General features: G+C 48.5%; 1 protein-coding gene and 1 non-coding gene across 8 annotated transcripts in view; one reads left to right on the top strand and one right to left on the bottom strand.

The window, feature by feature from the left end:
• Positions 1-623: 623 nt before the first annotated feature.
• TRNAM-CAU (transfer RNA methionine (anticodon CAU)) lies at positions 624-697 on the bottom strand. The gene has a single exon. It is a non-coding gene; the product is annotated as a tRNA-Met (tRNA).
• Positions 698-10,654: 9,957 nt separating this feature from the next.
• The window catches only part of DENND5A (DENN domain containing 5A), a 128,694-nt gene continuing 127,271 nt past the window's right edge, over positions 10,655-12,077 (top strand). For 5 of the 7 annotated variants that reach the window (XM_034932119.4, XM_034932116.4, XM_034932115.4 and 2 more), the window contains exon 1: positions 10,655-11,058. In XM_034932119.4, coding sequence (XP_034788010.1) covers positions 10,950-11,058 — 109 coding nt within the window. In that variant the 5' untranslated portion in view covers positions 10,655-10,949. The remainder of the gene's footprint in view (positions 11,059-12,077) is intronic. The other 2 variants (XM_034932117.3, XM_034932123.3) reach the window with 1 other exon arrangement.

The following is a 12,077-nucleotide window of genomic DNA, read 5'->3' as shown; positions in this document are numbered from 1 at the left end:
GTAGTGAGCGAAGATCCCGCCACTGCACTCCAGCCTGGGCGACAGAGCAAGATTCCCTCTCAAAAAAAAAAAAAAAAAAAGGCCAGGCATGGTGGCTCACTCCTGTAATCCCAGCACTTTGGGAGGCCTAGGTGGGCAGATAACAAGGTCAGGAGTTCGAGACCAGCCTGACCAACATGGTGAAACCCCCGTCTCTACTTAAATACAAAAATTAGCTGGTCGTGGTGGCGAGCACCCATAATCCCAGTTATTCAGGAGGCTGAGGCAGGGGAATCGCTTGAACCCAGGAGACGGAGGTTACAGTGAACCGAGATCATGCCACTGCACTCCAGCCTGGGTGACAGAGCGAGACTCCATCTCAAAAAAAAAAAAATTAGCTGGGCTTGGTGGCGGGCGCCTGTAATCCCAGCTACCCAGTAGGCTGAGGCACAAGAGTTACTTGAACCTGGGAGGCGGAGGTTACAGTGAGCCGAGATCGTACCATTGCACTCCAGCCTGGGCGACAAGAGCGAAACTCTGTCTAAATAAGTAAATAAATAAATTAAATAAATAAATAAATAAATGACTCTGTCTCAAAAATATAACACAGGCAAGCTCGCGTTCCTTCGCCAGCTTAATAAGGTTGCCCCCTCTGAGGCTCGAACTCAGGACCTTCGGATTTATGAGACTGACGCGCTACCTACTGCACTAAGGAGGCAGCTAAAAGATGCTTTGCTTCCTATAATATACAGTTCTATAGGTTTTGGAAAACATAATCGTGTAATCACCATGCAATCAAAATATAGAACAATTATTTTATTCCCCAAAGCTTTTAAGAGCTCAGCTCAGCTATTTAGATGGCTAAATATATCTTCCTTTTGGGATCTGGTCCAAGTGCCGTTCACTTCCCTTCATTATATCATCCAGCCTTTCCTAGGAAGCTCTTGGCTCTCAAACTGATGGGAATAAGGAGGCCACTGTGTTCACAGTGTAAGGGAGAAGGGTGGGTGCAGCACAGATAAAGTCATCCACCCATACTCTCAAAATACTCTCAACCTAGGGGGACCCAGGGAGAAGGGGGAAGAGGCTGAAGGGAGCACTGGAGTCACTCCTGGGCTTGTAGGAGAGCCAAAGGGACTCTTTTGCTTCCTTGGTCCAGCTACCCTACCCTGTCTCAGCCTCCACACACACACTCTTCTCTCTCTTTCTTTCTCTCTCACTTTCTTTCTGTCTTTCTCCCTTTCTTTCTCTCTCTTTCCTTTCTTTCTCCTTCCTTCCTTCCTTCCTCTCTTTCTTTCTCTCTCTTTCCTTTCTTTCTCCTTCCTTCCTTCCTTCCTCTCTTTCTTTCCTTTCTTTCTTTCTTTCTTTCTTTCTTTCTTTCTTTTTTTTTTTTTTTTGACGGACTTTTGCTCCTGTCTCCCAGGCTGGAGTGTAGTGGCGTGATCTTGGCTCACTGCAACCTCCGCATCCCAGGTTTGAGCGATTCTCCTGCCTCAGCCTCCCGAGTAGCTGGAACTACAGGCACATGCCACCACACCCGGCTAATTTTGGTATTTTTAGTACAGACGGGGTTTCACCATGTTGCCCAGACTGGTCTCGAACTCCTAACCTCTGGCGATCCACCTGCCTTGGCCTCCCCAAGTGCTGGAATTACAGGCATGAGCCACCACGCATGGCCCACACACTCATATAAAGTACACACATACAATTATTTACACATGCAAACACACATACATCTAATATATGTAAGCACATAATATACATACATGATTACCACTATGCACAAATGCTTACTCACATAGAAATAAGCTCAAACAGGCTGGGTGTGGTGGCTCATGCCTGTAATCCCAGCAGTTTGGGAGGCCGAGTAGGTGGATTGCCTGAGCTAAGGAGTTCCAGACCAGCTTGGGGCAACAGAGTGAGACCCTTGTCTCTAATAAAATACAAAAATTACCCGGGTGTGGTGGCACACGCCTGTAATCCTAGCTACTCTGGAGGCTGAGGTAAGAGAACCGCTTGAACCCAGGAGGCGGAGGTTGCAGTGAGCCGAGATAGCGCCACTGCAATTCAGCCTGGGCGACAAAGAGAGACTACATCTCAAAAAAAAAAAAAAGCTCAAACAGAAATACACAAGCTCACACATCTGGGAAAGTTGCATCTTGCATCACTTGGGGAAGTCATCAGTCATTTGCTCCTCCTGTTGCTTCAACTTCATACTTCCTCACCATGGGGTATCAGAGTTATCCTGAGGCTGACTATTCTTTGTGGCTTCTTTGTTGCTGTGGGTTATGATAGATGAAGGGTAATGTCTAATTTTCAACTGATTTAGTAAGCTTGTGTTTGAGAGACATGAGGATCCTGATGCTGGTTCCGGGCAAGGTGTTGGAGGCTAGTGGGACACAGGGTATGGGGAAGTGAGGCATATGTGACTTCTTTTGTAAAGATGCGTCAGAGGTAGCTGAGTGCATCACTACTTCCCTAGATGTATTGGTGTTTCTAGTCTTAAGAAAGCCCATATTTGTGAAGCTTACGTTTTTCTACACTATACGTGGAATTTTTTCGATTGTACATGGTGAACTCATCATTGAGTGTTGGAGAGAAAGCGTTTGAGCACCCGCAAGTTCATCAGCTGATGTGTTCTTGAATGCTATAATGAGCTGGAAAGTAGATAGGTTATGCCTGGGTGGAGTTGAGCTGACCCATGCTAGCATAGGTATAGGCTGTCTCTGGAAGAATTCACAAGGCATTGTTTACATTCACAGTAAAAGGTATTTCTTAGTTGTTTTTGTTTTTTGTTTTCAGGTGGAGTCTTGCTCTGTCGCCCAGGCTGGAGTGCAATGGCTCAATCTCAGCTCACTGCAACCTCAGCCTCCTGGGTTCAAGCAATTCTCATGCCTCAGCCTCCCGAGTAGCTGGGACTACAGGCACACGCCACCATACCCTGCTAATTTTTGTATTTTTAGTAGAGACGGAGTTTCACCTTGTTGGTCAGGCTGGTCTCGAACTCCTGACCTCAGGTGATCCGCCCACCTCAGCCACCCAAGGTGCTGGAATTACAGGCATGAGCCACCGCACCTGGACTATTACATATTTTTTAATAGTGTGATGGTTAATTTTATGTGTCAACGTGACTGGGCTAATGGATGCCCAGGTAGCTAGTAAAACATTATTTCTGGGTGTGTCTGTAAAGCATTTCCAGAAGAGGTTAGCATCTGAATTGGTAGACTGAGGTCACCCTCACCAATGTGGGTGGGCATCATCTAGTCCACTGAGGTCCTGAATTCATCAAAAAGGCAGAGGAAGGGAGAATTTGTTCTGTCTCTCTTCTTTTTTTTCTATTTTTTTTTTTGAGACAGAGTCTCACTCAGTCATCCAGGCTGGAGTGCAGTGGTGCGATCTGGGCTCACTGCAACCTCCACCTCCCAGGTTCAAGCAATTCTCATGCCTCAACCTCCCAAGTAGCTGGAATTACGGGTGCATGCCACCACTCCTGGCTAATTTTTGTATTTTTAGTAGAGATGGGGTTTCACCATGTTGGCCATGCTGGTCTGGAAATCCTGACTTCAAGTGATCCACCCCCCTCAGCCTCCCAAAGTGCTGGGATTACAGGCATGAGCCACCATGCCTGGCCTGCTCTCTCTTCTTGAGCTGGGACATTCTTCATCTCCTGCCCTTGGACATCTGATTCTTGGGCCTCCAGACTCAGATTGAATTACACCACTGGCTTTCCTGAGCCTCCAGCTTACAGATAGCAGATTGTGGAACTTCTTTCTCAGTCTTCGTAATCATATGAGCCAGTCTCTCAAAATAAATCTCTTTCTCTATATCTATATATATCCTGTTGGTTCTGTTTCTCTGGAGAACCCTGATTAATGCAAATAGGTAATACATTCTTATGGTTCAAACCTCAAAAAGTATGAAACAATGTACAGTGAAACATTTCCATTCTATTCCTGATCCCAGCCATTCAGTTTCCTTCCCTAGAAGCAATCAATTTTTTTTTCAGATTTTTATTTTATTTTATTTTTTATTTTGAGACAGAGTCTTGCTGTCACCCAGGCTGGAGTGCAATGGTGCAATCTTGGCTCACTGCAACCTCCGCCTCCTGGGTTCAAGCGATTCTCCTGCCTCAGCTTCCTGAGTAGCTGGAATTACAGGTGCCCGCCACCATGCCTGGCTACTTTTTGTATTTTTAGTAGAGACGTGGTTTCACCATGTCGGCCAGGCTGGTCTCAAGTGATCTGCCCTCCTTGGCCTCCCAAAATGCTGGGATTACAGGCGTGAGCCACCACACCTGAAGCAATCAATTTTAACAATGTTTTGTTTATGCTTCCAAAAATAGGCTATGCATATACAAAAAAAATTTTTTATTTTCTCTTTTTTATACATTTGATAACATATTACACAGTTTTTCCTTATTTTTTTCTTGCTCTTGTTTTGTTTTATAGCTGCGTAGTATTCCAGTGTTGGCAGAAACTATAGTTTCTTTAATCTGTCTTCTATGGCTAGGTATTTGGATTGTTTTCAGTTTTTTTGTTTTGTTTTGTTTTGTTTTTCCCGCAAGACGGAGTCTTGCTCTGTCTCCCAGGCTGGAGTGCAGTGGCACGATCACTGCAACCTCTGCCACCCAGGTTTAAGCGATTTTCCTGCCTCAGCCTCCTTAGAAGCTGGTATTACAGGCGCGAGCCACCAGGCCCAGCTAATTTTTGTATTTTTAGTAGAGACGGGGTTTCACCATGTTGGCCAGGCTGGTCTCAAACTCCTGACCTGGTGATCTGCCCGCCTCGGCCTTCCAAAGTGCTGGGATTACAGGTGTGAGCCACCACGCCCAGCTCTGTTTTCAGTTTTTGCTGTTACAAACAGTAATTATAACAGTTTTTGCTGTTACAAACAGCAAATTATGTATATTTACAATTATATATACTTGATCCAAGATATATGTCAATACCTCATTCTGGTTTTCAAAACGGGGTTTGGCTCTGTGAGTGGATCTGTGTGGACCTTTCCTAAGGATTCATTCCCTCCACTCTTAGACTGATCTGTTGTGATCATATCCTCCCTTCTCTCTAGTTTGGTGTTGCTTTTGCAAGGTATAGACTTGCAAGATATAGCCCTGCTGTTCGTGCATTCCTTCAAGGCAAGAAGCAAGACTGGAGGGAGTAATAAAAAGGCAAGTAATCTCCTGTCTCTTCAAATTGATGGTTTCAAAACACTTGTTGAGGCAGGGTTCAGTGGCTCACACCTGTAATCCCAGCACTTTAGGAGGCTGAGGTGGGAGGATCCCTTGAGCCTAGGGGTTCCAGACCAGCCTGGGCAACATGGTGAAAACCCATCTTAATTAAAAAAAAAAAATTATAATTAAATGGCCGGGTGCGGTGGCTCACGTCTGTAATCCCAGCATTTTGGGAGGCCGAGGCAGGCGGATCAGGAAGTCAGGAGATCGAGACCATCCTGGCTAACGAAGTGAAACCCCGTCTCTACTAAAAATACAAAACAAAATTAGCCGGGCGTGGTGGTGGGCGCCTGTAGTCCTAGCTACTCGGGAGGCTGTGGCAGGAGAATGGCGTGAACCTGGGAGGCTGAACTTGCAGTGAGCCAAGATTGTGCCACTGGACTCCAGCCTGGGCGACAGAGTGAGACTCCGTCTCAAAAAAAAAAATTATAATTAAAAAAAGATGACAAGTCAGTTGGGTATATAAAGCTAGAGTCCGGGGGTAAATTACAGTTAGAGTTAATATATGTAAAGTTCTTAAAACAGTGCTACGTGTTTCTTTTTAAGCTGTCAGATTGTGTCACTCCTTTGCTCAAAACTCTCCGGTGATTTCTCATTTTATTCAGACAATGGCAAAATCTTTACAGTGTGCCTGCAAGGCTCTCCATGATTTATCCTCTTACCCCAACATCTACTTTGGTGATGGTTAATACTAGCTGTTGTAACAAATAAACCCCACAGTACCAGTGGCTTCACACAACTGAAGTTTATTTTTTGTTCACAGGACAGTCCGGTGTGGGTATTCTTGGTCAGCTGGAGCCTTTCCTCCATGTGCTTTGCCATTACTTAGAGCCTCAGAATCTTCTAATTCTAGCTGGCAGGAGGCAAAAATAGAAAGAAGGGAGAAGTCTAATCTGCTTCTTAAGTGCCCTGACCTAGCAGTGACATACATAAAGTCCTACACACATTCCATTGTTGAGAACTAGTCACATGGCCACATCTGGATGCAAGTAGGGCTGAGCAGTGTCCCTGAGGAGGTGGGTCCACACACTATGGAAGGGAAAATTGATGTTTTTGAATTGCAAGCCAACTCCACCACACCTTCTACCATCTTCCACCAATCCTCCCCACCCTAACCCTCTCCAGCCACCCTGGCTTCCTTATTGCTCCATGAACACTCCAGGCACACTCTGCCGCACACCCTCTCCTGGAGTTATGTTCCCTCAGATGCCCACTTGCTCTCTCATGTTCCTCATGCTAAAACGGGTGTCCCAGATTGCCACTTATTAAAAGTATATTATGTCCCAGATTTTAAAAATTCCTTTTTCCATTAATTTATGAATCTTCAGTGCAATTCTGTGAGGGGTCAGAATGACTCTTCTCATTTCAGAGTGTTTAACTGATGTACCCCAGCTTACACAGCTAGTAAGAGTAGGAGTGGGGATTTAAACATTAAATCTTCACGCCTGTAATCACAGCACTTTGGGAAGTCGAGGTGGGCAGATCACCTGAGGTCAGGAGTTCGAGACCAGCCTGGGCAACATGGCGAAACCCCGTCTCTACTACAAATAAAAAAAAATTAGCCCGGCATGGTGGCGCAGGCCTGTAGTTCCAGCTACTCAGGAGGCTGAGGCAGGAAAATAGCTTGAACTCGGGAGGCAGAGGTTGCAGTGAGCTGAGGTTGTGCCACTGCTCTCCAGCCTGGGTGACAGAGCGAGGCTCTGTCTCAAACAAACAAAAAAACATTAAATCTTGGCCTGGCGCAGTGGCTCACGCCTGTAATCTCAGCACTTTGGGAGGCCGAGGCGGGCAGATCATGAGGTCAAGAGGTTGAGACCATCCTGGCTAACAGGGCGAAACCCCGTCTCTATTAAAAATACAACAAAATTAGCCACTACAGGTGGCGGGCACCTGTAGTCCCTGATACTCGGGAGGCTGAGGCTGAGAATGGTGTGAACCTGGGAGGCGGACCTTGCAGTGAGCAGAGATCACCACTGCACTCCAGCCTGGGCGACAGAGCGAGAATTCATCTCAAAAAACAAACAAACAAAAATACAAAAAAAAAAAAATTAGCCAGGCATGGTGCGCGCGCCTGTAGTCCCAGCTACTTGGGAGGCTGAGGCAGGAGAATCGTTTGAACCTGGGAGGCGGAGGTTGCAGTGAGCCGAGATGGCACCACTGCACTCTAGCCTGGGTAACAGAGCGAGACTCTGTCTCAGAAAAAAAAAAAAAAGAAAGAAAAAAGAAAAAATCTTAAGAGCATCCCTTTCTATATTTTCTGACTCTCTAAGAAGCAATCACTCTGCCAAACTTATTTCCTACTGGGAAGGAGATCACTTTACAGTTGAGTATTCTGGGCTTCTGAGCAGTTACATTTCCCAGGGCAAATTAATACAGTTATGCATTCGTTTTTAACTTGTGTTTTATGAGTTGAGTTAATATGAGAGGTCGTCTAGCACCAGATCACCCTGGACACCTTGGATAAAAAGTTTCTGGACTTTTCAGTTGAGGACGTTTATTCCTTTCTCAAATTTCTTTTTCCACATCACCCCTAGAGTGATCATTCTCAGATTTGGGTCAGATGTCACTCCTTGGCTTGAATTCCTTTACTTTACCTCACTCATCCTCAACTCATATATCTTATAGGATAAATTATTTTTAAAAAATACTATTTATTTATTTACTTATGACAGGGGTCACATTATGTTCTCCACTCTGGTCTCAAACTCCTGGGTTCAAGCAGTCCTCCTGCCTCAGCTGCCCAAAGTGTTGGGATTACCAGCGTGAGTGTGAACCACGACGCCTGGCCGAGGATAAATTCTTTAGCCTGGTATTTGAATCCATGCCTCCTTCCTCTGTTCTCCTTCTTCCTCCCCTGCCCTGGTTTCATTCCCTTTAAACTCTCCATCTCCCATCTTAATGTTAATGAATTACTTGTTGATGCCTGAACATACACTTTTATCTGTTGCTCCCTGTTGTTACACATACTGAGTTAAACATCTTTCCCTGCCCCTTTTTACCTGAGAAACTTCCTGTTGATCCTCTGGAACTCAGGTCAGAGTATATACCTCCTTCTGGAAACCTTCCCTGACCATTCCCCAATCTGGAAAGATGTCCTCCTTCTGTGCTCTGTAACTTTCTTTTTTTCTTTTTTTTTTTTTCAGGGTGTCTCTGTTGCCAGGCTGGAGTGCAGTGGCGCCATCTTGGCTCACTGCAACCTCCGCCTCCCGAGTTTAAGCAATTCTCCTGCCTTATCCTCCTGAGTAGCTGGGATTACAGGCACCACCATACCCAGCTAATTTTTATAATTTTAGTACAGATGGGGTTTCACCATGTTGGCCAGGATGGTCTTGATATCCTGACCTCGTGATCTGCCTGCCTTGGCCACCTAAAGTGCTGGGATTACAGGTGTCAGCCACCACGCCTGGCATTTTTATTTATTTATTTATTTATTTATTTTGAGGTAGAGCCTCATTCTGTTGCCCAGGCTAGAGTGCAGTGGCACGATCTCGGCTTACTGCAACCTCTGCCTCTTGAGTTGAAGCGATTCTCCTGCCTCAGCCTCCTGAGGAGCTGGAACTAAAGTTGCCTGCCACCACGCCCTGCTAATTTTATATTTTTGGTAGAGATGGGATTTCACCATATTGGTCAGGCTGGTCTTGAACTTCTGACCTTAAGCGATCCGCCAGCCTTGGCCTCCCCAAGTTCTGGGATTACAGGCGTGAGCCACCTCGCCCAGCCTCTGTGACTGTTTAACTCGCTAATCCCCCTCTACTGTCTCTGTGTCCCCAGCATGCAGGATACGGGTGGAGCATCACCATGAATGGGCGTTTTGAAGCAACCTTCTCCTCCCCACTTTTCTCCCCCTAGTTCAGGCAGGTTAGATACAGGGAGGAACAGGTACTATGGCTCCGAGAGACGATGGCTATAACCTCTAGGTAAACCTCCCCAAGGGAAACAATATTTGAGAGAAGTACCCAGGAGAACCTAGGAGAGAGCCTAGGCTCAGCCTTTGGGGAAGCCAGCTGCCTTCTACAGCTCTTAGTGACAGCCTCCCAGAACAAACCGTAAGAGTACTTCCTTCTGAAACAATAATAATAATCCAGGCTGGGGGCTCATTGGCTCATGCCTGTAATCCCAGCACTTTAGGAGGCAGAGGAGGGCGGATCACCTGAGGTCAGGAGTTCGAGACCAGCCTGATCAACACGGTGAAACCCTGTCTCTACTGAATACAAAAAATTAGCCGGGTGTGGTGGTGCGCGCCTGTAATCCTAGCTACTTGGGTGGCTGAGGCAGGAGAATCGCTTGAACCTGGGAGGCAGAGGTGCAGTGAGCCGAGATTACGCCATTGCACTCCAGCCTGGGCAACAAGACAGAACTCCGTCTTAAAAAAAAAAAAATCTGTAATATTTACTGAGTGATTTCCATGTTCCAGGCAGTATTCTCATTGTTTTACCTGTACTTGCATTTATCTTATGTAATTGTCTCAAAAACCATGACGCCAGGCACTTAGAGATTAACTTGCTCAAGGTCAAAAGTAAATGATCGTCAGGACTGAAATCCGAGCATTTTTTTCTAGAGCCCATGCTAGTGACCACTATACCTGTGTTGCCTTTCTGGCCTCTGATCTCCAGTTTCCAACAAAGACATATCTGCCTAGCTTCTATGGGAAAGGAAATCGGAGGGTCCTAGGACAAGGACCAATAGGTAAGTTTCCCTTCGCCTCCTCCCTATCCTCTTACAGGAAAACAGGTTTAGGGGTGGATCTGAGAGTTTTCACAGAGTGAAGAGGAAGAGGAGCTCCCAAATGGCAGGCGCCTCTGGAGGCTTCCAGAGAAAAAAGGAGAGAGCGTGGGAAAAGGGCAGGCTGGGAGGTGGGAGCGGCGAGGAACGGGGAGCTGACCACAAGCCCAGGATTCCAGACCAGGCTTTGTCTCTTAGACTTAGTGTAACCTTGGATAAGTCCTTGCTTCTTTCTGAGACTCAGTTTCCCCGTCTGTAAAATAAGGGTAAATATAAAACCGGCTGATCCGCTCCTGCCAAAAGAGAGGACAGGGAGAAGGCCCTGTTTGGGGTCTAGGCTGACACGCTGCAGCTAGGATTAGGTGAGCTTCCGAGCTCAGTCGTGAGACCCCATCCTCATGGCAAGGCCGCGCTAAGATCTCTGGACCTCTGCTTGCTGGGTGGGTGGTTGGGGGCAGAGCATGGGCCAAATGCCCGGCTCTGCAGGCTGCGCCCACTCTTCTCGCACCTCCTCAGCCCTCCCTAAAGGAGTCTCAATCCCGGGGGGGTGGCAGTTGCGGGCGACCAAGCAGTCACCGGCTGCGCTGCGGCGACCTCCCGGGAAGCTGCGGCCGGCGGGGTCCGAAGAGCATCACGTCATCCTTTCCCCCAGGAGCCCGCCCCCTCCCAGACGGCGCCTGCGCAGGCGCGGTAGGAGGAGGGTCACGGTGGGGGCTGTCCACGCGCTCTCCGCCCTTCTCCAGGCTCGCTCGGGCCGCGGCGCTCTCGGCTAGCTGCAGCGGCGGCGGCGCGGAGGGGAAGGCGTCCAGGATGCGGTGCGGGGCGGCCCGGTGCCCCCCCGCCCCGTCACGGCAGCCGCGGCGGCCGAGGGGACCGGGCCAGGGCCGGGGGCGGCGGCCCGAGCCGCGGTAGCGGCGGCGGCGGGAGGGGCGGCCTGAGGGCGGACGGGCGGGCGCCCGGGTTGCGGGGGCTCGGTGCCGCTCCGCACTGCCCGGCCCGTCTCGGCCCCGGCGCCATGAGTGGCGGCGGCGGCGGAGGGGGCTCGGCGCCCAGTCGCTTCGCCGACTACTTTGTCATCTGCGGACTGGACACGGAGACCGGGCTGGAGCCGGACGAGTTGTCGGGTGAGTGCGCGCCGAGCCCGGGGCGCTTTCCCGCGCCCGCTGTCGTCGGGGACCCCAGAAGAAACCTTCCTTCAGCCCCGCTTTGTCCCGGGAGCCGGGCGAGTGTCGGCCGGGAGGACCAGGGCGGGCGCGGGCGAAGGGGGGCTTTGGACTGGAGGGGGGAAACGGATGAGGGGCTCTGAGCCATGAGGGGTCCAAACCTACGGCCCGCTGCGCAGTGGCCACGTCTTCGGCGACCAGAAAGAGGGAGGGTTGTGTGTTCTCAGTTTGGTGTAGGTTGAGTGACTTCGTTTAAAATAAAGGAAAGCTTGTCCTCTGGCACCCATTAGGGAGGGAAGGCGTCCCACGTCCTAGTGAAAGTAAGTTCCACCCAGACTTAAAAAAAAGGAAAACAAAAACTTGGTGAGTTTATCTGGCCACTTCCCAAGAAGCTTGTGATACCAGTTCCTCAAAACCGTTATACCCCAGCCTTGGGCTGGGCCCCCTGAGTCAGATTGCAGCTCTGCGCGTCTGGATGGGATATGAAGTAATAAAGTGAACTTGGGCGGCACCAAGAAGAGTGGGAACTCCCTTAGCCTTGGAAAGGGCTTGTATCCCGGGGCCATGCCTTTTTTGAAAAGTAATTTATGTCCTTTATGAGGACAGAGGCGTTTGTGAATAAAAGGGTAGCAGCATTGTAGTTGGAGAGGCTTGGTGTGTTCTGATGCGTTTCAAGTCATATTTGAAAGGGAAAGTGATGAGGGGAGTCAAAGATGGGGCCCTGACCAGATTTGGCACTCACTGCAGAAGGGCGTGAAAATTATACAGTCCCCGTGAATTTTCCACTGCACTGTCATTGGAGTCTTTGAATTGTAACAGTTTTGAAAATAAGTTTTTGTCTGGAGTTTCCAGTTAGTGGGTTTCAAGTGGGTGGAGGTTTGTCGGGTTGTACTTTAAGGTTGTGTCATCCTGATGAGGGGGACTCCTTTTCACTTTTCTGTCACTGTAAAGTTTCTCTTTCGAAAGTGATTATCCTGTTG

This window comes from Pan paniscus, chromosome 9 (assembly GCF_029289425.2).
Source record: "Pan paniscus chromosome 9, NHGRI_mPanPan1-v2.0_pri, whole genome shotgun sequence".
Lineage (NCBI taxonomy): Eukaryota > Metazoa > Chordata > Mammalia > Primates > Hominidae > Pan > Pan paniscus.
Note: the sequence above shows the minus strand (reverse complement) of the source record. Positions and strands in the feature narration are given on the sequence as shown.